Consider the following 27120-nt stretch of genomic DNA (forward strand, 5'->3'; position numbering starts at 1 on the left):
TTTTTTTTTATTAATTACTTACAAGCTTCCTACGCTAACGCTCGAACTAAGATGTTCTAGTTCTTGTCCTACTTACCTTTTACTACTTTAGGTGGATCCATTATTATCATTGTTTCTAGAAGAGAACCACGTACCCAGTATTGGACTATGTGCTTCTATACAATTTAAAACTCATTTACTGTGTACAATTTTGAAGTGATGTCATCACATTATTGGTGGGGATACTTACACAAATTTTGGTTGGCGTTTTACCATCTACATGATATTCCTAATCTAAACCCAAAATTTAACAACAGTCGGCCCAGTACTTTCGGAGATTATCTGTCTAATAAAAGTCCGGGACGGACAGACGGGCAGACAAACAGATAGACAGACAGACAAACTGAAACTGCAGACCTGACCTAATGAAAAGCCAAGAAAACGTAAAAGTAAAGAGTTGGCCGATGGACTGGTTCGGGAAGTAAAAATATTAATGCAATGATAAATTACAAGTAAAAACTCATCGTATTTTGCATATTTTGGGTAGAATTTATTCAGCAAAATTTAGAGATGACGTCTTAAATGTTTTGGGGGAATAAACAGTTATATTTTGATTCACAATTTACCATGCTTACATTAACTTTTAAATGTCTATAAAATTTCAAAGTTTTCAGTTTTGCAATTCTTGATTTATTCAATAAAATAAATTGAGTCACCCTGTATAAGCAAATCTAAAAAATATTAATGAAATTCCAAGTATAGACTGATCATATTTTAGATAGCATCTATTCGACAAAATTTTGAGCTGACGTCATCAATTTCTTGGAGGGGGATAAGTAAATACAGCGTGTTATTGAAAGGTACGTACAAAATAAAATCCGCAATTGGTCTCGAAGTATGGGTGCTAAAAGTTAAAAAAAGTTCAGGTAAAAGTGTTCTCCTTTTAGAGACAAAAATTATTAAAATTTATGTCCAAATTCATTGTACGCCTCTGATAAAAAGAACATCTTTTCGTTTCTATAGCAACATTGAGTCTTGACAAAAGTTTTATTGTTACAGTTGCTACGATTTACTAAAATAAATTAATTTTACCTATTTATCCTTCAGTAGGGTCTAAAAAGGTTGGATAAGCGTTAATTTTCCCTTATAATTTTGATAACACAAAATAAGTTTTTCAGACTTCTTAGACTTCGCGCATTTTGTTGTACATACCTTTCAATAACACCCTGTATATTTTGATTAAAAGTTTATCATGCTTATCATAACGTTAAAACATCTGCAAGATTGCAAAGCTTTCGGTTTTGTAAATTGAAAATTAAATTACAAAATGTTGTTTTATAATTTTCACTTTTTCCAAAAATCTGGACGTTTCGGGTAAAAACTCAATACAGAGTCATAAATTACATGTGTAGGACTATGTAATTTGATACAATTTAAAACCCATTTTCTATGTATAATTTTGAAGTGACGTTATGGCATTATTCGTAGGGAAAATTAGACAAATTTTGGTTAGTGTTTTACCATCTACATGATATTTCCAATATAAATACAAAATTTGACAACAATCAGCCCAGTACTTTCGGAGATTATCTGTCTAATAAAAATCCGGGACGGCAGACCGACGGACAGACAGACGGAAACAGGAAACCTAAACAAATATCAAGTTTTGACTCGCCAGAAGTATTTTAAAGTTTCAGTCTGCAAGGTTGTTTTGGAGGTAGTTTTTAAGGATTTCTCCGAACGAGTTTGCTTTGATTTGCTATTTTGAAGGTGGTTGCTAAAACTTCCTTCGAACAGGCTGAAATTTTGCATAATAATCTTCGCATTAAAAAATTCATGCATTCTCAATTCATAGGAGTATTTTTAACTCCCAGTCTGCAAGTCTGTTTTAAGGGTAGTTTTTAAATATTTCTCCGAACGGGTTAAAATTTTTTATCAACAATCTTCGTGTTGAAAAATAAGCGAATTTTGGCTTGATAGGAATATTTTTAAACCCCAGTCTGCAAGTCTGTTCGGGGGAGTGGTTTTTAAAGGTGTCTCCAAATGGGCTGAAATTTTGTATCTACAATTATCGTGTTAAAAGTTAAGCAAATGTCGAGTTTTTACTTGATTGGAGTATTTTTTATCCCCAGGTTACAAGTCTGTTCCGTAGCATCAATAGCTTTCAAGGTATTATTCCGAATGGATTGAAATTTTGTATCAACAATCCTCGTATTGATTAATAAGCAAATGTAGAGTTTTGACCAGATTGGGACATTTTTAACGCCCAGGGATGATTTTTAAGGGTTTATCCGAATGGTATAAATTTTTTTTCATCAATAATCCTAAAATACCCAAAAATTTGGTGTCAGCAATTCTCGTATAGGGAAATAAACAAGAATCAAATTAGGGAGCGATTCAAACATTTTTCAGTGCCAATCTGCAAGATAAACTGTAGTGTGTTAATTAGAAACGCCTATGTATAAACAAGCACTTGAAATTGCTTGTTTTTGGACATCGGAAGAATGTCACGTAAAAATTTCTTTGATTTGAATGAGTCTGTTGCCTCAAAACAGAGGATTAAAATTAATGACTTAGCCGCAGTCGAACAGAATGTTCTGAATATTATTATTATAATTTTTATTAAATAAAGACAGACGTATTCATACCTTTTCAAGAAAGTCGGGTGGGTTTTTAGTAATTTGATCAATAAAAAAATTGTCATGACCTAATAAACATTGATAATAAAGAACGCAAGAGAAAAATAAAATAAAAACGAAAGGCCAAGTTTGGCATCGAATGCGGAACCTCCGGTCAGCGTTCCGGGTTCTTACCCAATAAACTACGAACGGGATATCTTAGACTAATGGTAAAATGTTATTATACTGTGCATGTTTTTGCAAAAATTTCGACGGTTAGGGAAAAAACTCAAAGCAAATTCGTAGATCACACGTATAGGAGTCTATTGTTGTATAACAGCTAAATGAAATAAACATAGAATTATTTGAAATAACGTCATCAAATTGTTGGTGGGGATGATTAGCAAAATTTTTGTTAGCGTTTAATCATCCACATTTCTATAATATATAAAGTTTGACAATAATCAGTGCAGCAGTTTCGGAGAATGCGTGTCCAATAAAGTGGATACATACATCAGAAAGATAGACAGACTGAAACGGGAGACTACTTTTTGCGTACTGTAGGGTTCAAGAAACGTCGAGAAAATAGAAAAGTGGCCATTCGTTTGATGGACTCGATTACTATATTTCCTTAGCTTTTATGCTCGAGAAGTAAAAACAAAACGACTAAACGTTCCCAAGGAAAGTTCAGAACCAGCTGGTGGCAATTAGTGCCGGCTATCGGTTGCTTGGGAGTCTGAGTCGAAATTCAAAAGGGCCTGAACCATAGAGCAAAAAAAAACCTGGGCGTCAAGAACCTTCGGCTAAATGTTGAGGGGAGTGGTTGGACTTACAGCACTCCGCAAACCGACCTGAACGTACGAGTCAGAAAATGAAAAGAAAGGGAGAGAGAGCTCGATATAACGGGTGAGTTGTATAGTCACTATTTGCAATATGTATAGGTGGTTTAGCAACCTATCGCGAATGAAACTCAACTATGATTCAGAACACACTCGGGTACTTCAATCGGATGAATAAAACCCTAACTACAATTAAGTACAGATAAAGCACAACAAAGCCGCAGTCTCAAGGTCGTTTGATCAAACTACTTACGCGGGCAAAAGCAAAAAAACGCACTACCAAATAATGGAGAGCTTCACCAAAAACTATCATTCTTAACTCTTGACGAAGACATCAACTCGTGGCACAAGGATTCTAACCGACATTATGAATGGCCAAATCATTGCGAAACGGAAGTGAAAATTGGCAAAAATAGTTTCTAGAATGTTCCCTTGTGGGGTTGCTGGTCCTCCATCGGGTGCCTCCCCAGGTGGCGGATAGTGGAACGCCTCTCAGATATGAGTGGTACCGAGGAAATCAAATACTCGGGGCAGACCAAAACCAGCACACAAAGGACACGACGGTCTCCATGTTAGGAGCGGTAGTCCGACAGCGTCTGTTCTCCAAGTAGGAGCGGCTGAACACATAGTCAGGAAAGCAACGGGAAACTACCTGACTCATACAAATTCCCCAAGATATCACGATGAGCACACAAAATAGAACAATGGCCCTCAGTCCCGGGCACCCCTTAGATGGGGAGAGGGTGCGAAGAATCCCCCGGTTACCCAATAAAAACAAAAATGATTTTAAGATTCACAAGGAAAAAAGAATTGGCACATGGAATGTGAAAAGTATGTATCAACCTGGAAAAGCAGCGAATATAATAAAAGAAGCAAAACGACTTCAAATCGACATACTAGGATGCAGTGAAACAAGATGGCCAAATTCAGGTCAATGCACCATTAATGAGCATCACATATACTTTTCCGGAGACAATACTACCAAAAACAAAAATGGCGTAGCAGTAATTCTAAATGACCAAACCAACAAAAGTATAAAAGGATTTATCCCCATTTCAAGCAGAGTAGCATTGGTCAAAATCAAATCAAACCCTTTCGACACAAATATCATACAAGTATACGCACCAACAGCTAACAGTAATGAACAAGAAATCGAATAATTTTATGAAGAAATAAGAATAGCAACTAAACATACGAAGAAAGAAGAAGTTAACATCATCTTAGGCGACATGAATGCCAAAATTGGGCTGGGAAAAATAGAAGACGTGGTAGGAGATTTCGGACTAGGAACAAGAAACGAAAGGGGTGAACGTTTAATAGAATTTTGTCAAGAAATGAACTTCACCATTATGAATACCTTCTTTAAACTACCTCCCAGAAGGCTATATACCTGGAGAGCTCCTACAGACAGCAACGACAGAATCGTAAGAAACCAGATTGATTTTATAATGATAAACAAAAAATACCGAAACGCAGTAACTTCTTGCAAAAGATACCCAGGAGCAGACATACCATCGGACCACAACCTATTACTAGCACGTACTAAACTCCGACTAAAGAAGGTTGGCAAAGGAAGAACATTACGAGGAGCTGACATGCAAAAACTAAAACAACATACCGTGTTTCAACAAACAAAGGACAGGATAAATACTGAACTCAAAACAATTTCCGAAAAGAACGCATCTGACCTGGAACTAGAAGATTTATGGGACAAAATAAAGTCATCGTTAACATCTGTTGCGGAAAAAGAACTAAAACCCGACAAAAGAATTAAAAAACAGGAATGGATGACAAATACAATTCTCGAACTGATGGAAGAAAGAAGACAACATCGGAACAAGAATAATGATAAATATAAAGAGCTACACAGAAGAATATTACACGCAATCAAAGAGGCTAAAGAGAGATGGATGCAGGAGAAATGTGACGAAATGGAGATTCTACAAGCCAAACATGACACTTTTAACCTACACAAAAAAATCAAAGAAACAACAGGAACACAGAGAAGGAAAATTAATGGAATATTGCTGGACTCAGATAATAACTGTATTAGTGAAACAAAAGAAAAACTCGCAAGATGGAAGGAATATATGGAAGAACTGTTTGGAGACGAAAATACCGACATCATGACAAACACAAACACAGAAGAAGGACCAGCAATAACACAAGAAGAAGTAGAATCATCTATAAAAAGACTAAAAAACAACAAGAGCCCCGGACCAGATCAAATACACGGTGAAATTTTGAAATTATTGGGATCAGAGCAAATAAAACTGTTGACAATACTCTTCAACAAAATATACACAACAGGCAAAATACCAAACGATTGGTTAACATCAACCTTTATTCCAATCCCAAAAAAGAATAATGCCACCAAATGCTGCGAACACAGAATAATCAGCTTAATGAGCCACCCGCTAAAAGTGTTCCTTAATATTATACAAGCACGCATATATAAAAAACTTGACTCAAGCATAAGTGATACCCAATTCGGCTTCAGGAAAGGTCTAGGTACCAGGGAGGCGCTATTCTCCATACAGGTTCTGATTCAACGTGCCCGTGACGTCAATGCAGATGTATTCGCATGCTTTATAGACTTCGAAAAGGCTTTTGATAAAGTTAAACAGACCAAACTCATATCAACTCTACGAGAATCAGGCATTGACGAGAGAGACATAAAAATTATAACAAACTTATATAAAGAACAAAAAGCCACAATACGAATAAATAATGAGGTATCAGCATCATTTAACGTAAGAAGAGGAGTACGGCGGGGATGCATATTATCGCCTCTCTTGTTTAATGTGTACTCAGAACAACTTTTCAGAGAAGCATTGGAAAACACAGATGATGGTCTTATAATAAACGGGGAAATAGTAAACAATCTCAGATACGCGGACGACACCGTCCTCTTAGCTGACAGCGCCGAAGGACTTCAAAGACTCATAATGCATGTAACATATACGAGATGAAATTGAACACCAAAAAAACGCATATACTAATCATCAGTAAAAATAATACCCATAATCCACAAATTACCGCTAACAACACAGTTCTCAAGATAGTCGACTCTGTAACATACCTGGGATGCACTCTGAATGAAGACTGGGACCACTCACGAGAAATAAAACATCGAATAGAAACAGCAAGAGCCACATTCAACAAAATGCGCAATGTATTATGCAACCTACAACTTAACATAAAAACCATAATTAGGATACTAAACAGCTATATACTACCAACTCTTCTATATGGAGCGGAAGCATGGACGCTCACTGATACATCGTGCAAACGTGTAGACGCGTTTGAGATGTGGTGCTACCGCCGCATGCTAAGAGTATCCTGGACCCATCACGTGTCAAACGAAACCATTTTGCAGAGAATTCATGAAAAACTGAACTTCCTAACATAAATACAGGAAATTGGAATACTTCGGTCACATAATGAGAGGGGAAAAATACCGCGTCTTACAGCTAATACTGCAAGGCACAATAGAAGGTCATAGAACAGCAGGACGCAGAAGAATATCGTGGCTGCGAAATTTAAGATCATGGACCGGATAGACCTCAATGGCACTATTTAGAGCGGCGGTAAATAGAGTAATGTGGGCAAATGTGATAGCCGACATCCACAGAGGATAGGCACTTCAAGAAGAAGAAGAATGTTCCACCACGAAGTGGGAGAATGGCGCGAAATTTCCGCCATCATCGGTTATTATAAAAAAGGTCTACCTGTTTTGAATGTTACAGATGCCAACTTCCGCTACCTCTGTCCTGCGCACAATGACTCGTGTCGAACATAAGGTCAATAGCAAAACATGTGCCGAAACACGCAAATCGCAAATCGCAAATAGGAAGAGTCCAGGAGGATTGCAAGACGAAAAGGAAGAGATAACTCAGGTAAAACCACTGCTGCAACACCTTATCTAACTCTCATCGCCTTGTAGGCACTCCGAACTTCACCTGCAAATTACACTCCTTTCCTTCAGGATAAGCGTCAGGGCTGCTCCCAGAGTAAACGAGGGAACCGGAGAACAGCTCTTATCATGTCATATCAATTCAGATCAACAAAACAATCCGCAAAATGAACGGCAGATCCCTCCCGCGGCTAAGAAGGTGTGCCGTCTTACAAAGGGGGGAAAAGGTGCGAATTAAACCGAAATTCAAAATTAAACCCTGACACCATCATCATTCTGTAAAACTGTAATACTGTCATATAAATTTGTAATAACATTTATCAAATACGTTGATATACTTACCATTTGAAATGTAATCAAAAAAGGCAGATTTTTAAGCTTTACAGTTGCTACGAACCAAACCGACGGCTCGTCGCCAGCCGGCTAGTGGAGCAGAAGTCGATTCTTGGGGTGCAAGACCGTAGGTAGCTTTGTGGGAAAGCAATAAAAATGGCACAACTGTTTTGGTTGAATGACATCCACATGGGTGCCACCAGTTATATTTACTAATTGAGTAGAAATATAGGTACAACCTTAAAAACTGGAAAAAAGTGTATAATATGGGAAATATCATATTAATGAGTCACAACAAATATTTAATTAGGTGGTAATTACAATGAGAAAATTATAAATTATTATGTTCAAAATTAAGAAAAGGTTACAAATAATTAATATGGATTTTCAATTAATAGGCCAAATAGGCGAGGTTTCCCAATAATTAATAATAACTAATTTAGATGAGTAATAATTAATAAACGAGATAAGCGAACAAATTTGATTCAGCGAAATTTACCGCGTTAGTGAACTTACTTTTTACGTGCGTGGCAGACCTGCAGTGGCGCGGTTTAGAGGTACCCGGTAAATAATACCAACAAATTTGCGCTTTGCAAGTTAACTCGATTAAGGATGATGCAGTAGATATGAGTAGTAAAGAAGGAAAAGAACGGAATTAAAATAATATTCGTCCTTAGCGGTACCTCGTACAGTGGCGTCGACAGACATTTCCGTCGCGAGTCCCTCGAAGTTCGTAGTTCGACTACTCCGCGGGATTCCCAGAGAACAGAACGCGGGGACGATGGTGCCGAGAGTAACCCTCATCCAAGTTGAATGCGACAGAGAGACTAACCACGACTCTCGGTAACGATAGCCGGAATTCCTAGAATTCGGTCTCCCACCAGTAGTTTTAACTCCGGATTCGGTTTCTAACGAGAAGCTATCGATGGACGTCGAATTGTGCGAAATACGTACAAATCTTGTAGCTCACAAAAGCGCTCCAAGCGGTATCCCCTTTAAGAGACCCTGGAGGTCATGGGAACCTTAGATCATATAATAAATAGATACCAATACTCAAACTGAAAGCTGTGACTAGACATGAAGCTATCTGTTGTCGTTTTCTACGTCAAGGGGAGTAGTATAATGCTATCCTTGTGTGATCACCACATCTTCATCTTTGTTATATGCATTTCATCTGTATATGTCTATTTCACTTCCATCCTTGTACCGCACCAGCGCAACAAATCGCTTTTGACAGATGTTTCTTCTAACCTCTCTTTCGACTTGTTGTACAAAAAACAATTTTAGAATTTAGAACAAAGATCCTATTTTAAGTGATGTAGTCATAAGGGATCACAATTGCTGCCCAATAATTTACTATTCCTTTCGTTATCTACTGTGAATTATTTATAAAATCAAGCTGTCAACATCTTTCTCCCGAAGTTAGTTCAGACATACTTCCTAAAATTTAGGCGCGCAAAATTCAAATAGTGATCAGGCAAGGATAGCTTCATTGCAATCCCTCCATGCACGAGAGAGATGTGTGACAGGAGGATGTCGTCACAGGCTGTCCTAGGGAAAGAACACGGCATGGTGGTATCTATTTATTATATGATCTAAGATGGGAACCGAAATTCAAACGAAGACGAACGAAAAAGATGACCAAATTGAGCTAAAAGAAAAGCGATTACTATTCATCATCACAGTCAAAAACGAAGTAATAGAATCCCTTCCGCCCGCGTTGACGTAACAGAACATTAAACGAAAACAAAGGAAATCCGGGACTCTTAGGGCAAAGCTAAACAACGTCGACCTCCCTATTAGTGGTTGTCCAAAAGTGAGGTTAGTCAGTTGTTTACTAGTAGAAATGCACGCAGATGATGGAGAACGATCTAACAAAATCTAACCGATGCCGATGTATGAACTTTCAAGGGGACGTTCCACGGCGTATGTGTCCTCCTGGATATTATTATTATTATTATTATTAATATTATTATTATGTCAATGATGGTCAACAGGCATTAGCCTGACCAACTTGGCAAAATAGATGACCAACAGCTGAACCCACGAAGGCAAAGTTAAACAAATTGAATATAGGTAGAGCTTATTTGAAACCAGAAGTACATCGAGCGGGAGGGATGAATGCGCGAAGCGCGAAAATGAGCGAAGAGTATGGACGAGTCAGTAGCGGACCATTAGTGTTGTTATTGGGGTTTGTACGTGCTCGCGTTAGTATAAGAACGTACAAAACAGGTCCAAAGAGTAAAGGAAGTTCGTTCTCGACGCCGCTGATTCTGTGAAAGTAGTGCTCATGCGCACTGAACAGTGTTTCAAATACTGGTATCTGCGCTCTTTTATTTCTGTGTACTTCTGCTTTCAAATAAGCTCTATCTACATGTACAAAGAAAAAACCAATTTATTTAAATATATCAAATACATTCTGTTCCGAATTGTATAAAGCACACATGTCGTATATGGGTGAGTGTTTTACAACGTTTAAGTGAGGAGTAGGCAAATAGAAGCAATCATGAGAACGAGATGACAATCTGGGGACGAGCAAATATAATCGACTTAAAAGATCCGGACAATCAATATGAAAATGAACCAACTTCTTTAGAAAATTCAACGATGCAATAGTCCGTCCACAATATAAATCTCTAAACCCAAACTTATTTAAATGAGTAATATGGGACGAACCCCTTGGTGGATAAACACCATCCGTCTTATAAGCTAAGTACTTCATAAAACGTCTTTGAATTTCCTCCAATGTGTCTATATGAATCCGAGAAAATGGAGACCAAACAACACTTGCTTATTCAAACTTGGATCGCACATAAGCAAAATATAAAATTTTCAACCACAAGATGCGAGGATATGCAAATGCACGAAAAGAAAACAACAAAAAAATGGCACTAAAATTACAGAAACCTCTGGAATGGTGAGAACCATTCAGTTTCTTATAGCAAGAACCACGCTGAAACGATCTAAAGGACCGACGAAAAAAAAAACATTCATTTGAGCCTCTCCAAACGACAGTCCACCGCCACAGTCCTACGATTGGGGGAGTCAAAGGCTCTGGACGCACCCTCCACCAAAGTTGTTCATCATTGCTGCCGTGCCCTTCCCAACCACCCAAATTACGAAAAAAAAACAGCCACAAAAAGAAAAACAAAATGAGAGAAGTACTCCAAACGTAAAAAAAGTCAATAACCGATCCGTTTCAGGCGCAGCAATTTTTTAATTCGTAACACAGTAGGACTTACCTGTTGGAAAATGAATCTAAATATGAGCCTTGTTGTTAATTTTTTAAGCCAGCCATCGCACAATGTTAGACATTGTTGGTTGACGTAAGGGAACTAGGGGCTTGTTGTAACAGGGGTAAGTTATAACACTAAATTTTTACCCCGAATTTAAACACTTTAACGTTAGGTTTTTTACTAAATTTAATTCTTGCACCATAAGACATCATGTCATCACAACCACTGTTCCTCCAGCCAGCGCAGTGAGTGGATGTGTGCACGTGTTTCGTTTTGGCCAAATAATATAAAACATTGCTTTAGTAAAATTTGGTTTTTCGTATCTGTTATTAATTAATTTTAAACTTTTAATTTTGCATGTAAGTAGTTCAAAAATTACTCAGCTTTGATATTCCTTATACATGTTGACGCTAAGCGACATAATTTTGTCGAAATGTAATTAAATGTAGAAAAATGTGTTACGGGGCATGTTGTAACAATATCTGAGTGGCAAGTTGTAACATGTTACAATTTATCCCAAATTCACTTCTACAATTCTCCTACCTAGCATACGAAAAGCGAGCGAAAATTTTGACCTATGCCATATTTCGCTTTCCAGATATACTAAGAAAAAGGAAAACAAAACTCAAATCTTTAATGTTGACTCTTTTTCTAAAAGTTTATTTTAGTTTTACTGATAAATATTGTATATAATGAAGTGTCGTGTTGATTTTTAAAAAATAAAGTCTAAATATGTATCAACATCAGCTTTATTTTTACTGTTACTACTTGCCTATGGCTGTTACAACTAGCCCCAAACACGGGGCAAGTTGTAACAGTGCACTTTTTTTTTAAGAGAATGCTTGGTATGAAGTAAATATGAACAATTTTGACCTTTTGCCTGTTCAGTCCAGTAAGGGAATAGTTAGACTACCGACAGATACTTTTATAATGGTCAAACAGCTAATAGATACCAAATTATATTCGTTTTCCTAAAAACTGTTACAACAAGCCCCTCGTTCCCCTACTCCTATATCCTCTGCAACACCAATTTGGAAATCTGGAAAAATAAGTATATATATTACTTAGTTTTATTAATAGAGCTTTAAGTATTTAGTTATTTTAATTATAAATACCAGCTCGTGGTTATTTCAAGTAAATAGGTACTTGCCTTCTAGCATCAGCTTTGACTGAAGCTTTATTAATACAGATATAACTATTTACTTATAAAATTGTCAGTATAAGCATTTACTTCTCTTTATTAATACCACCCAATATCTTAGCTTTTCGTGGTACAAACACGTTTTGTTGTAAATTTGACGCACCAGCCATTTTTCTGGCTTTTCTTTCGTTGTTTATTTATAAATTGTCATGAGCCACCAAATCCACCGTTCTTTTAATTAAGGGCTTAAGAGGCTAATGTTTTATAACATTTCTGCGAACTTTTTTTTTTCAAGGAAAAGGGGAAAATGCGATACCGGTAGTTTTTGTTACATGGTCAAAAAGTGATACCTACTTTTTTCTGTCGAGTAATTGGATTGCAGTAGCGAGACGAAGCGTACCGTAGCTGAACGTATGCAAAATTACAAGTCAGCAAAAGGCACTTTTCGGCCAAATAACAAATACTACTTTTTCTGCAAACGAATCTGGTGCCGGTGTACTGCCGCGACCGGCAACGAGTAAACACAAATTAATGCATTAACATGTTGTTATCATTAGTTGTTATTTATTTATTCCGAAAGATGCTGGCTTCAAAGGATTTCAAAATAAGATTGTGCAAGAGCAAAAGTAAGTAATGGAAGTTGCAAATGGTGGGTACTCCACATGATTTGAAGGAAATTGCGAAAGAAGCAAGAGAAAAGGAAAAAACGCTACATGCCAATAGCACTAACACCATTGATAATACAGGCATGATCAATTTTCAAAGTTGTAGTAATTAATTGCACTCTTAATAAAAATATCACTAGGGGAACAGCAAACAGTATGGAAAGGGCGGGCAAATCATTGATTTCGGTACTGAGTTTATAGCCACTAGATTACATATAGTAGCGTCACCTGGGTCTCCTGGCTGGTCCCAAATTGTGTTGGTTGCACTGAAGTAACTAAATGTCAGATGTTTTGGTTGTGTTTTGTGTTGTCTACCCTGGTGTAAACAACGTAGCACAAAAAGTCAAAACATGTTTTGTTGTCAAAACTCTAAAGACCATTTTGTTGTTAATTGCAAGTGCGTGTGTTTGTTGTTCGTGTGGAGATTTGCGTTAAATTCAATAAAAATGCCGATTTGTGAAGATGGAAAAAATATTTCGAAACACTTTACATCTTCTAAATAACAATAACATTAAAAATGATCAAATATGCAATATGGTACTCAACAGTTTGGAAAAAACAATGTTTTGTACCTGCGGCAATAACATAATTGAAAGTATTGTTAAATTATACAGAGAGTTCATTAATGATCGAGAACCACGTGACCAGTTAATTATTTGTAACTAAAAAATCGATTGGCATTATTGATTAATGATCAATTATTTTTACTAAATTGTTATCGTTTATCTGCCATTAGTGTCATTTACGATCAGTAGCGTCCTTGTAGTAATAATTCCCATTCTCGTTCTGTTTTTAGTGTTTTCTAATTGTTTACTTACATACAAATCAGTTCTTTTCAGAACTAATTACTTGTTGAAATTAACAACTGTGTGGTACGTAATCAAATTTGGTAAAATTTTACAAAACGCAGGCACTGTTCGATTTCACACAAACTGTTTGCAGAAAACTCTTCTAGAGCACCCCCTGATCACGTTCCTCACCTTCAAATGTAGTGCCACAAAAAATTGTTAAATTTTGCATTCCTTTACTCTTTAATATCAGCCGTTGCTAATATAACCTAACTTCTTACAGTCACCAACGCGCGGATGCGCGGAAGGGTAATGTCTGATTTTTAATAGACACACGGGTTCTTCGCGCCCACAGACTATCCCCTCGCGCCATACACCCCATCACAAACATACTCTTTAACGTGGAACTTCTTGCTCCGTGATCATTTAGTTGTTGGAATTGGTGTCAGTTAAATTGCGTGTGCAGTATATGGCGTATATCGGCCGCAACTATAGGGTGCGAACACTGAATATGTTTTTCTGACACAAGGTGTCATTTATACACATCTGAAGGTTAGAAACGTGTTCAGGGGGTGCTGCAGAAGAGTTCTGTGGAAATGGTTTGTGCGAAGGCGAATGGTGCGTTGTGTGAAGTTTCACACCAAATGTCTATATAAAATTAAGTACGTTTACTTTGACATTTTCAGGAAAACTTGTTGTTTAACAATGGTTTTCACACCCGAACAGGATGCTTTCATTCTGGTGGCTCACTTTCGAAGTGGAACCCGAAACCCAGACGGAACCTGGTCTTATTCACTGCAGTCGTGTATTGACCAATTTACGGAAGCCTTTCCAGATGCCAATGTTGGGTATCAAACATTTGCAAATCATAAGGGGGTCCTTGTTCATCGTTTTGAGACTAAAAATTGTATTTGCAAAGGAAAGACAACTGGCAGAAAAACTGTTTTGACTGAAGAAGTTACAGAAGACATCCAGCATCGGTTAGAACAAAGTCCAAATAAATCTATACGAAAATTATCAGCACAGACAGGTAAAGATTGGTTGTCAGATTTTTTATTTTTTAAAGGCGTTAAATATTTTCATAAGAATTAAAGAGATTTTATGATACAGTTTAAAAGTTAAATTGTTGCAGGTCTTTCAGTCGGAAGTTGCCATAAAGCACTACAGAAAGTTCTGCACATGCACCCGTATAAAGTTTCAGTCGTCCATGAATTACTTCCACCAGATTTTGAGCGAAGAATAAATAATTGCCAATGGTTTAATAATAATTTAAATGATGATGCCTTATTAGGCTTAACATTTTTCACTGATGAGGCATGGTTTCATTTGAGTGGATACGTGAATAGTCAAAATTATAGAACATGGGCTACTGAGAATCCTCATAGTTTTGTAGAAACTAGTTTGCATCCCATAGAAGTTGGAGTTTGGGTAGCCATTTCAAGAAGAAGAATTATAGGACCGATTTTTTTTCACGATACGGTGAATGCTGAAAGATATCGCACTAATATTCTACAACCCTTTTTTGAACAACTGCATGATGACGAATGCCAGTATGGTTACTTTCAGCAAGACGGAGCGACGGCACATACAGCAGGAAGCACACTTCGTTTCTTGCAGGAAGTTTATGACGATCGAATTATAAGTCAAGGACTGTGGCCCCCAAGATCGCCAGATCTCACCGCGCCGGATTTTTTTTTGTTTGGTCATTTGAAGAACAATGTTTTCAAAAATAGGTTGCATACCATTGATGAGCTGCAACAACCAATAACCCATGAAATTGAAAATATAACTCCTTACACTCTTCAACGAGTATTTGATAATATGAAAAGAAGAGTTAATATGTGTATTGCTAACGAAGGAAATCATTTTCAACATTTATTGTAAATACCTAAATAAAAACAATTTATGAAATGCTTTATTTTTTTATTCTTAACTCCTTTGTGACGCCAATGAATTTAGGGACATTAATCTGCACTATTGCCAATTGTGTATGTTTGGTTGCATACATTTTTGATCACGTGGTTCTCGATCATTTATGAACTCTCTGTATATAAGAAGTAGGGTGTATTTTTATGTAAAAAAACGTAACCAAAATAACAGAGCAATAGTGTACAGTTCAAAGTCTATGAATAAAAATAATAGGAGATACATATGCTTTTTTTTGCCCCATTTTCTTGGAGAGATTCATATACTACAACGTAGCACAGAGTCAAAGCCTGTTTTGTTGTCAAAACTCAAAACATCATTTTGTTGTTTATTGCAAGTAAGTATGTTCTGTTATTCGTGTGGGGATTTGCGTTAAAATCAATAATTAATATATATAAATGTATTAATAATAACAATTTTTCCTGTTTTGTGTATCAAATTTTAATTTTACACAATTTTTAATTTAAAGGAGGCGCCATTTTTCGCCTGGATTTTAAGTTGGCAGCACTAGTGGGACCAGTTAGTGACCCGATGTCGCTACTATATGTAATCTAGTGGCTATAACTGAGTTGACTTAGTAGCGGTCTCTGTCGGGTTTTAAAATAACTAACGTACATATTTCGCTTTAGTAAGTACCTAAAATAGCTGTTCAGATCTGATCGCTAAAGTGTGAAATGGTTCTGCGTTGCTAAAAATTCAGGGTAAGTAAACAAAATCGGTTTTCTCTATAACTTTTTAATACATCCTAGTTCTTATTTTGTAAAACATTGTATAAGCGGAAATTTTAGTGCAGGTCTTAAAGGCGACTGATTGTTTATCTGTCTTAATTATTAACCCCCACTTAAGATACATATCTCAGATGCCGAGGGTGCATTTTGTTAGTTTTTTAAATAAATATATTTGTAAAAATTATAATCCTACACAAGTAATATTCTAGGCCTCTGTAATTGTTGTCGTCGAATTACTAACGGAAACGGGTTTTAGTACAGGTTTATTTACAATACCAACTACACAGTGATAATACAGCCCAAGGTTGTAAGTGTATGTCCACGTGGAGGTCTTTGAAGAGGAGAGGACGTCTGCACACGGGGAGTAGTCGGAGAAGAAGAGACAGTTTTTTTGCTCTACGTTTCGGCTATGGCGTTTCCTCTTTGGGCTTGCGCGTTGTAACTGCCAATCCGGTGGCTGCATTCTGTGTGTATAACTGGTTGCATACTTCCAGGCGGCCACAGTAGTCCCCTCCCAGTGACTACGTTTCGTAGTCGCGGAATTTCACTGGTGGCCTGGCTGTTCTTCCTGACCTTGTGGTGGTGCTCGTCGACGCAGGTGTTGTCGGGACCTGTTGCGTTGGGGGCTGCACATGAGGCGGAGTGCAGGACTCTGCCGATATGAAAGCCGGTTTTACTCGGTCCAGGCTCACTGTGGTTTCTCTTCCATTCATGCTTATCACTATCACCTTGTCTGTACGTCGTAATACGTGGTGTGGTCCGGTGTATGGTGGTTGTAGCGGCTTCCTGACTGAGTCATCTCTGAGGAAGATGTGGGAACAGTCAGACAGCTCTGGGTGGACAAAAGTCTTGTGGTGGCCATGGTGGGTTGCTGGTCTTGGTCGGACGTTGCGCATGTGGAGCCTCAACTTGTCGACGAAATTGTTGGGGTCGACTTCTGGCTCGTCGTTTGCGAAGAAAAATTCCCCCGGGATTCGTAGTTGCGTGCCGTAAGTCAGCTCGGCTGGGGAACACTGAAGGTCATCCTTGATTGTTGTCCTTAAACCTAACAGCACCGTAGGGAGGATGTCGTACCAGTCACTGGTCTCGTGGCACATGATGGCGGCTTTGATCGTTCTGTGCCACCTCTCGATCATCCCGTTGCACTGTGGTCGGTATGGTGTGGTTCGGCAACGTTTAGTGCCCAAAAGGTCTGTGAGGGCAGACATCAGTGTGGCCTCGAACTGCCGGTCTTGGTCAGTTGTAATACGGTGGGGGCAACCAAACCGCGCAACCCAGGTTGCGTAAAAGGTTTTCGCCACCGTCTCCGCCGTCATGTCCGTCATTGGAATTACTTCTGGCCATCGGGTGAACCTGTCTGTCATCGTGAGGCAGTACCGGTGTCCCTGTGATGGTGGTAATGGCCGAACGATGTCCATGTGTACATGTTCGAATCGGCATTCTGTAAGTTCAAAATGTTTTAGGGGTGTTCTAGTGTGCCTACTCACCTTTGACCGCTGGCAAGGAAGGCATTCGCGCGCCCATTTTTTTATGTTGCGTTCCATGTATGGCCACACGAAACTTTTATGTACCGCCTTGAATGTGGCTTTGCCGCCTGGGTGTGATTTGGAATGTACCATGTCAAATACCCTTTTTCGTAAGTGGAGGGGTATGTAGGGGCGAATTCTCCCTGTGGCCGTGTCGCACCAGATCGCTGTATCCGAATTCATGGGTGTGAGATTCTGTAGCTTCAAACTGGTACTGGAGTTCAGCAGGTTTCTCAACTCCAGGTCTTGTTCTTGGGCGGAGGCGAGTTCGTCCGGGTCGATCACTGCTGCCGTGTGAACTTCGCTGATTCGGGATAATGTGTCCGCCACCATGTTGTTTTCGCCCGGAATGTGTTCTATCTCAGTAGTGAACTGACTGATCAAGTCGAGTTGGCGTAGCTGCCTCGGGGAAGCTTTCTCTGAGTTCTGTTTGAACACGTAAACCAAAGGTTTGTGGTCCGTTCTAACCGTGAAGACTCTCGCTTCTACCATGTAGCGAAAGAACTTGATGGCTTCGTATATCGCGAGCAGTTCGCGGTCGTACGTGCTGTACCTTCGTTGGGTGTTGGTCAACTTTTTTGAGAAAAATCCCAGGGGTTGCCAGTCGCCTTTAACCTCCTGCTCCAACACAGCCCCCATGGCTGTATCCGAAGCATCGGTGGTCAATCTTAATGAGGCGTTCTCAGAAGGGTGTGCTAGCAGCACAGTGCTCGACAACTCGCTCTTGCACTGGCTGAACGCTTCTTCCGTCTCATTAGTCCAGCTGATTGGCGTCTTGTCATTCTTTTTTGAATTTCGCAGGTACACATGTAGCGGGGCTTGGATAGATGCGGCATTCTTGACAAAGCGACGATAAAAGTTGATCATGCCGAGAAACCTTCGTAATTCCTTCACAGTTTGCGGCTTAGGAAAATCACTTATCGCCGTCACTTTCGCGGTTGCTGGACGGGTCCCGTGAGTCGAAATGCTATGTCCTAGGTACTCCACTTCACTTGCCCCGAACACGCACTTTGCTGCATTAACCACGATTTGGTGTTGCTTCAGTCTTTCAAACAGCGTTTTTAAATGTCGCACGTGCTCCTCTGGGTTCGCGGAAAAAACTAAAATATCGTCTATATATGCGAAACAAAAGTCTAAATCGTTGAGCACATTATTGAGGTGTCTTTGAAAAGTTTGCGCTGCATTGCGTAGGCCAAAAGTCATCACTGTGAACTCAAATAAACCGAATGGGGTACACACCGCAGTTTTGGGGATGTCCTCGTCGGCCACTCGTATTTGGTGGTAAGCACGTACCAAATCTATCGTGGAGAACACCGTTTTTCCCTCTAGTCTGGCCGAGAAGTCCTGGATGTGTGGTATGGGGTATCTGTCTGGGATTGTTACCCCGTTCAGCCTCCGATAATCCCCACAAGGACGCCATTCCCCAGGATTCTTCTTCTGTACGAGGTGCAGTGGGCTGGCCCATGGACTGCTGGAGGGGCGACACCAACCTTGCTCCAACATGTACTGGATCTCAGCTTTGGCAGCCTTGAGTTTCTCCGGTGGTAGTCTGCGTGGTGTTTCAGCTACAGGAGGGCCGGTTGTGTATATATGATGCACTACGGAGCTGGATGTTTGACTTCCCGGACGTGGTGCTTTCGTCAATTCCGGGTATTCCGCCAGCAGGTTGTGGTAGCTGGAGGTTTTTGCCACCGTCGTAATACGTGGTACGGAGCAGGCCAATACGAAACCAGGGGAAGAGAGATGTGTCAAAGGGTCTACCAGCTTCCGGTTTCTCAGGTCCGGTAGGAGGTGGTAGTACTCGAGAAAATCGGCCCCTATTATTGGTTTCTCGACGTCCGCGAGGATGAAAACCCATTTAAAAGTTCTGCGTAGTTTCAAGTCAACCACCATGAATTTCTGGCCGAACGTGCGGATGGGTGTGTTGTTCGCTGCAAATAGGGCGGGTGTATCTTGTGTCTGTGACTGAGCCTTACCTAAAAACGTTTTCGGCAGGACTGAGACCTCTGCTCCGGTATCGACTAGGTACCTGATACCGGATTTGGGATCCGTGACGAAGAGACGATGATGACGCGCGTCGTCGTGTACCGCCTCGATACCCGACGGTGCCTCTAGTTTTCCGGCTGTACAAACGTGCAAGGTTCGAAACACTTTCGGGCGTTTACACCGAACTTGGCGTGGTAATAACAAACGCCATTTTGATCCGTGCGTTGCCTGCTGTGTGTCCTTGACCGATTTCGACGGTCATTCTGCCGTGCTTAATGTGACTCGATCTTGAAATGTGTGGCAATTAGTAACTTTTATGAAATAGAAATATATCTGTGTCCTTGTTATGCTCCGTCTTTTCGACAGCAGGTATTTTTTGCTTCCAGTATGGCGATCCTGTTACTGTCATTTGGCCGTCAATTGCCTTGGTGGTAACACGTCTTCCACGACTGTTTGCTGGTTACCGGTGACACTTTCTCGTTGAATAGGGCTGGAGTTACTTTGGGACTGGAATAGTGTTCTTTCCGGTCCGTTAACTCAATAATTCTAGTACAGTCTGTCGTAACCTCAAATCGTAAACACATCAAACTTTCGTTGACAGATAGCGAAAATTACTAGCCTCGCGCTATCTTTGTTTAACACATAGGTTAGGTTCCCCTCTGTCGAATTCCGACCACAGGCAGTTTGCCGTACTTTCTAAAAGTAATAGTAGATCTAGTGACTTTAGCCGTGCTTGGGGACTGCGCCCTCTCGTGTTGCTTAGGTGATTTACGGCTACCGATAAGGCCGCCATCTGTTTCTGGAGGTCTACAATTATCGTAATGAGGTTAGTTTCCTGCGTTGGTACGATGGTGTTCTGCCGCGTCGTGTCGCTGGTGGCGCCTATCGCGTTGATACTGGAAGTCATAGCGTTGCTTCTGTGTATTTCCGCCAATTTGTCCGCGATTTCTGCCATCTTTTCCAGCGGTACTCCCTCGCTCGCAGACAGCACGAGTTGGACATGTGGTGGAAGTCGCTGTAGCCAGAGCGTTTTTACGACTTCGCTATTCATCTGCTGCCCCGCGAGTGCCTTCATTTCGCGGAATAACTGGGATGGTTGTCGGTCCCCTAGCTCCATCTCGTTAATCAGCTTTCGTAGCTGCTTCTCCTGTGAATCGGTGTAGGCGGCTATCAGTTTCTTCTTAATTGTGTCGTACCTCTCTTTGTCTGGTGGGTTCGCTACGATGTCTGTGACTGGCTGGAGTGTGCTGCAGTCTAGCGCCGCTACCACGGTGCAATACTTCGTCTGGTCCGAGGTTATCCGTGCGGTGTGAAACTGTGCTTCAACCTGTGCGAACCACAACGCTGGATCGCGTCGCCAAAATGTCGGTAGCTTCAAGTTCGACGATGTGACCTTTACTTCGTCGAGGTTCTTGAGCAGCTCTTCATCTCCCGTGGTTTTGCTTGCTCGAGTATTGGCGAGTTCTTGCTCTAGCTTCCGGATGGCTTCTTGCTGTTTTTCGAGTTGCTGTTGCAGTTCTTCGGCAGTCGGCATGTTCGTACCCGTAGTTCTTCGATCACGTCGGGGTCACCAATTGTAATTGTTGTCGTCGAATTACTAACGGAAACGGGTTTTAGTACAGGTTTATTTACAATACCAACTACACAGTGATAATACAGCCCAAGGTTGTAAGTGTATGTCCACGTGGAGGTCTTTGAAGAGGAGAGGACGTCTGCACACGGGGAGTAGTCGGAGAAGAAGAGAGAGTTTTTTTGCTCTACGTTTCGGCTATGGCGTTTCCTCTTTGGGCTTGCGCGTTGTAACTGCCAATCCGGTGGCTGCATTCTGTGTGTATAACTGGTTGCATACTTCCAGGCGGCCACACCTCTAAAGTTAACCTTTCCATACTGCCTGCCATTTCTCTAACTAATTCAGTGTTGTTGATGCGGTGTTTTATTATGAAATAAAAACTTCAACAGTAAAAAACATACTTTTTCTGCCTAGACAGAAGAAGTGTTACCTTGCTTTTCATTATTTATAACAAAATTGTCTAAAAACAATAAAAAGAACAGGGACTTTTTGACATTTGGAGAAAAATAGTATATGTAAATTCGGATAAGGCATATTAGCGGCCATGCTCGACGCTGCTAATTTGCTTCTTATTGCACTTGTTACATAACATGCTGTTGTAATGCTATTATTTTAAAATTAAAATGCTAACAGAACTCATGGATATTTGCCACGTATGTTCCAATTAATACATATAAGGTAACTGTACCCTATATGGCCTACCTAAGCTTTGAGATTTTTTTAAATTTTTGTAAGAACTTGAAATGGAAGAGTAATGCTGAGAGTCGAAGAGGTTACATTTTTGTACATGATTTTCAAATTTCAGACATTTTCAAAATTGTAGAGCCCAACAGTACCCGGTTTAATTAAAATGTGTCTTTAGACCAAATTGAGTACATAAATCCCAATAAAAAAAATAAGCACGGAAAAAAAGTTTATTGACAAACAAATAGTTAATTTTCACAATAAGGAGAAATAAAAATATCTTTATCATTTTTAGTGATATCCACGCACTCCTAGTGGACGTATTTGTTACATACGAAGCATATTCTCATGTCTTTTCCAATATTTTCTTGGTACATCTCGCAAAAACAATTTTCTTGCTTGTTCCGTGAGCTTGCTTTTTGTTCATAGTATTTTAAATTAGCTTATTCACAAAAAAAATCAAACGAGAACTGCAGTATGTACCCAACAGGCCAACAGCCCGCCCAGGCCATATTGATTCCATATCACAAGCGAACATATTATCAGTAACCTCAACTGAAAAGCTGTTAAGAAGTACAACTAATGCAGATCATTTAAAAGCGGAAAAAAGGAGCTACACAATCTAAAAAAAATGGAATTGCTAACGTAATTGAGATTAAAACTATCCAGAGAAAATTTAGCGGCATAAAATAGAACGCATACTGACTCGTCAAATCACCATCACAAATAATTCCATTGTAAGTAAACGAAACACATTTTGTTTGAAACCTTTGAGAAAAAGCAATAGGGCATATTGGGTACTAGGCCATATTGAGTTTAGTTACCTTAAATACATTAGCTTGATTTGAGTAACTAATTTGTAACTTCTGTCGCGTTTCTACGCGAAGTATGCAATGACGTCATATAAGAAAGGAATCCCAAACGGTGCAGGGAACCTAAATTATCGAAAAATTAAGATTGCTCCAGAAACTATAAAAATTAATTATAATGGACGTTATATCTTCTCGATCAAATAAAATTTCCGTCTGCTGAATTTCTCCTACAATTTTATCTGTACTTATGTACTATACTCCAGGTGCGATTTGAACTAACGATTCCATCCACATTTCTAAGGATTTTTCAGCAGTACTGTCATCGTTCCCAACGTGATATCTATAATACATTTTAGTTATCCTTCATATACAGAGTATCTATGGTGTTGAACATACAAAGAAACGCCGGCAATCCGGCAAAAGAGCTTCACGCAAAAGCCACTTATTTCCGTACTACATCGGAAGCGGTCGGTTGTCAACAGACGATCAGAGACGTTGCACTTTGGTTACGAATGGGTTCACAGGTCAGGGGGTCGATTCTCGAACTCGTTCGCAAAGATGCGAATACGAATAGATGCGCATGCCAAGATGCTATTCGAAACGAAAATCCGTCTTCTTGAACGAGATCCAATGCGAATAGCAACTCGATGCGCATACGAAGGCCTCTGTTCGAGTGAGGATATGGCAACAGCGGCAAAATACAGAGGATATTTAAATGCGATGGTTGGCAGAACTCACGCGGGGTGAGTTTGAATCCAAGGACTATTTTAATCTGTTACCTTCAAATTTATTAAGCAGCAAAACACGTAGTAGCAGGATTGGCCCGATTTAAATTATTGCTTTGAAGTATTATTGTTTTTTTTTTTAAGTTTTCTTTACAGATTGGAATATGTAATGCATATTACGGCCCTTTTAATGCAAATTTATATCAAAATAAGTTGAACTTTAACTAAAATACAATATTTCCAACAAAATGGAACGATAATTCTTTTAAATTGTATTTTAAAGATTATAGGAGTGAATATTATATTAATAACACTATCAATTCCTTTTTTGCAATGTAAATTACAATAAATTCTCTTTATTGTTCAAAACTAAGAAGTACGACTCAAGGATGACGTTAAGTCGGATACTTACTATTTTAATTAGCATTTTAATTCCAAATAATTGACAGACTAAAAAAACATAAAAAATCGTGATTAAAAAAAATTGTTGATTTTACGATTTTATGCAACCCTACGTATTTAATACAAATTCTTGTGATTTTTTTACAATGATGCAGATACAAACTTAATGTTTATTTTTGAGTGGGACCTCCACAGCCAGCAGGTATTTGCATATTAATACCTTTATTACTGCGTGTACTCTCCTAGTTTATAGAAAATTCTTAGGGTTAGGTTACCCGATGTTTATTCAGGTATACTTATGCATACCATTACAACCGTTTTGTACAGTAAATGAAAACTGAAATTTGAAACAACTGCACGTATACGTATTTGAAATGTTCGCAGTGGCTAGCCAGAGTCACCTAAAAATTATTGTTACTACCATAATAAGAACGTGTTAATGTATTATTAGAAATTACCCAAAATATCGCAATAGTGCGTTGTTTCTTCATACATATGTAGCTATCATATGTACTACACAGAAATCGGCTGTTTCAATTTAAAATTTTTAAATTTGCATCACAAATGTCAAAATTGTAAATGAAATTATAAAATTCCCACAATCAAATTGATACATTACAATTTGGGTATTTTTGGAATGGTAACCCTTTCTATTAATGTATACAGCGTGTTTTTGAAAGGTACGTACAAAATAAAATCGGCAATTGGTATCGAAGTATGGGTGCTAAAAGTTAAAAAAAGTTCAGGTAAAAGTGTTCTCGTTTTAGAGATAAAAATTATTAAAATTGATGTCCAAATTCGTTGTACGCCTCTGATAAAAAGATCATCTCTCGTTTCTATAGCAACATTTAGTCTTGACAAAAATTTTATTGTTACAGTTGCTAGGATTTACTAAAATAAATTAATTTTACCTATTTATCTTTCAGTAGCGTCTAAAAAGGTTGGATAAGGGTTAATTTTCCCCTTATAATTTTGATAACACAAAATAAGTTTTTCAGATTTCTTGGACTTCGCGAAGAACTGTCAATTTTGTTGTACGTACCTTTCAATAACACCCTGTATTAACAGATATAGCAGATTAAAGATATTATATTGACGTTAACACAGAACGACCAAAACCAAACAGAGTTTTAGGTTAGCTTTCACCACTCGCAAACCAAAATGCGATCGCGTCTACCCACTCCACGGCTGTAGAATAGATAGGTTCAGTATCTTTCATTCATTCCCGTTCCGGTAGGTGGAATAATTTCTTTCCGTACCAGTTGGCCATGACGCGCGTTGTCAAATGGGTCCCTCTTACGGTATTTAGCGGCATTAATTTTTGCCACATCAAAAGGACACGATTATACCGACATAAATGACAACTTTGACATTTAATCAAAGCATTTAATAATAATTTTTATGTTAAACGTTCAATCTTTTGGAAGCGTCTTTGACCATTGTTTACACTAGCTACTATGCGACTTCTCTGAAACCGTTTTTGCAGAACCCTCATACAACGCCCCTGCCCTGAACGCGTTCCTACTCTTCAAATGTTATGAGTATGAGAAATGTTTGTACAACATTTGAAGGTTAGGTAGGAACGTGATCAGGGGTGTTGTATGAGGTTTTTGTGGGGGCGGATTCGGCAAAATCGCGGTGGCTAATGTAATCAATCACCGAAAAGTTCTTAACCAGTACATTGTCAACTTGTTTTTCGAAGGAATCTGTGTTTATCTGGTCATCGCACATGCTTGTTTAATGATTGTTTACATGAAACAATAGTGCTAGAAATATCGAACAAACCTGCGGTTGCCGAGGTTTGTTATGTATAAATGTACGTTCCTCTCTGAGTTGGCGATCTCGTTAAACCAATTTAAACAGTAATTTCTATCATAATACATCAACTAGAAGTAGAATGACAGTTTTGGCAACCTGTCTAGTGTTGGGCGATTACGAATGATATAATCGAGATATCTCGATTATACCCGAATAATCGATCATTCGATTATCGTTTAGAAATCATTCGTTTATTCGATTATTCGTTTCGTTTTTCGTTCCGATTGCGCACGAGTACACGAACCGATTACGATTCGAGATTTCGAAATAATTCATTCGGATTCAGGCAACTAACCGTAGAAAATAATCGAAATCGTTAGTAAATTTCATTTGTTAGGTTGGTGGTAGTGTGTTACAAGTGTCACTGCGAATGCGAAATGTCATTTTGAAGATGAACACGTCAATAACGAAAGGTTAGGAATATAAAAATTTATTTGTTACATTTGCAAATTTGTGTTTAAAAAAACAATATAATCTAAATTTTTAGGTGCAAGTCGGTTTCTTCGCAAATTGGTTATGAGACCAGTTTTCGAAATTATTCTTTCTGACGGTACGGAAGTGGCTGGTGCACAAAGATATTTTTCATGGAGCTTGAATAATTCGGGAAACAAATTTTTATTCTCCATCCAAAAGCTCAAAGGATTGCATGTTCGGGCTATGTTTGGCATTGATAAATATTCCTTTATCATTACAATAGCTTTTGCTTTTGGTGAAACAGCTAATACATTTGTGGATCTGGCAATTTTGTCATCAAGGTAATTCCATAACATATCAACATTAACAGAAGAGTCATCAGGCTGGTTTTTAATGACTTATATGCACCCATCGAAGCACCATGTTCTCCGGAAAAGATGATGAAAATATGGTGGAAAACAACGCACGCTTTGGAATATTTTTCATGTTTTTCTTGGTGAAGAAGTTAAAAATTTTATCATTTTTTTTTAACAAATTTTACATTTTATTTTTATGGGTGTCTGTCAGTTGTATCACTTTATGCAATAAAATGCCACCGATGTGAAGAAATGTTAAATTTGAACAAATTGGCGCCTTTGACACAGGCAGAATTGTGGCTATGCGAGAGGCTGGTTTGTCGTACCGCGAAATTGCTGCAAGAAGAATCGTTCGAAATGCTTCGACAATTTTACGAATATGCAGGGCGTGGTAAATGTTGCAATTTTTTTGAAAAGCAGTGTAATTTACAAACATAATTGGCTCGTCTGATTTTTTTTTTGTTAAGCCATTCGGTTTCAAAAATTTTGATTAGAATTAGTGAGAAAAGAATACGATAAAAGCATATACCAAAGAGAAAAAAAAAATAACGAACATCTCTAAATATTAAATAAGGGAAAAGAATACGGACCACTGACATTGTAATAAAATATTTTCAATCGATAAATAAATCGTAATTGAATGTTCGATTCAAATTTC

At 38.7% G+C, this 27120-nt stretch overlaps 1 protein-coding gene and 1 long non-coding RNA gene across 2 annotated transcripts; both read left to right on the forward strand.

The window, feature by feature from the left end:
- The first annotated feature begins 13477 nt into the window (after nucleotides 1-13477).
- Nucleotides 13478-16676, forward strand: LOC135135301 (histone-lysine N-methyltransferase SETMAR-like). The gene is made up of 5 exons (XM_064064326.1): nucleotides 13478-13599; nucleotides 14202-14545; nucleotides 14648-15395; nucleotides 15723-15778; nucleotides 16426-16676. Exons 2-5 carry the CDS (start codon nucleotides 14221-14223, stop codon nucleotides 16674-16676), a joined length of 1380 nt encoding a protein of 459 aa, XP_063920396.1. The 5' UTR covers nucleotides 13478-13599; nucleotides 14202-14220.
- Nucleotides 16677-25915: 9239 nt separating this feature from the next.
- Nucleotides 25916-26715, forward strand: LOC135135121 (uncharacterized). The gene is made up of 2 exons (XR_010281441.1): nucleotides 25916-26105; nucleotides 26180-26715. It is a non-coding gene; the product is annotated as an uncharacterized LOC135135121 (long non-coding RNA).
- The last annotated feature ends 405 nt before the right edge of the window (nucleotides 26716-27120 follow it).

This window comes from Zophobas morio, unplaced genomic scaffold (assembly GCF_036711695.1).
Source record: "Zophobas morio isolate AGI-343-1 ecotype UQ-CSIRO unplaced genomic scaffold, CSIRO_AGI_Zmor_V1 ptg000024l, whole genome shotgun sequence".
In the NCBI taxonomy this organism is placed as follows: domain Eukaryota; kingdom Metazoa; phylum Arthropoda; class Insecta; order Coleoptera; family Tenebrionidae; genus Zophobas; species Zophobas morio.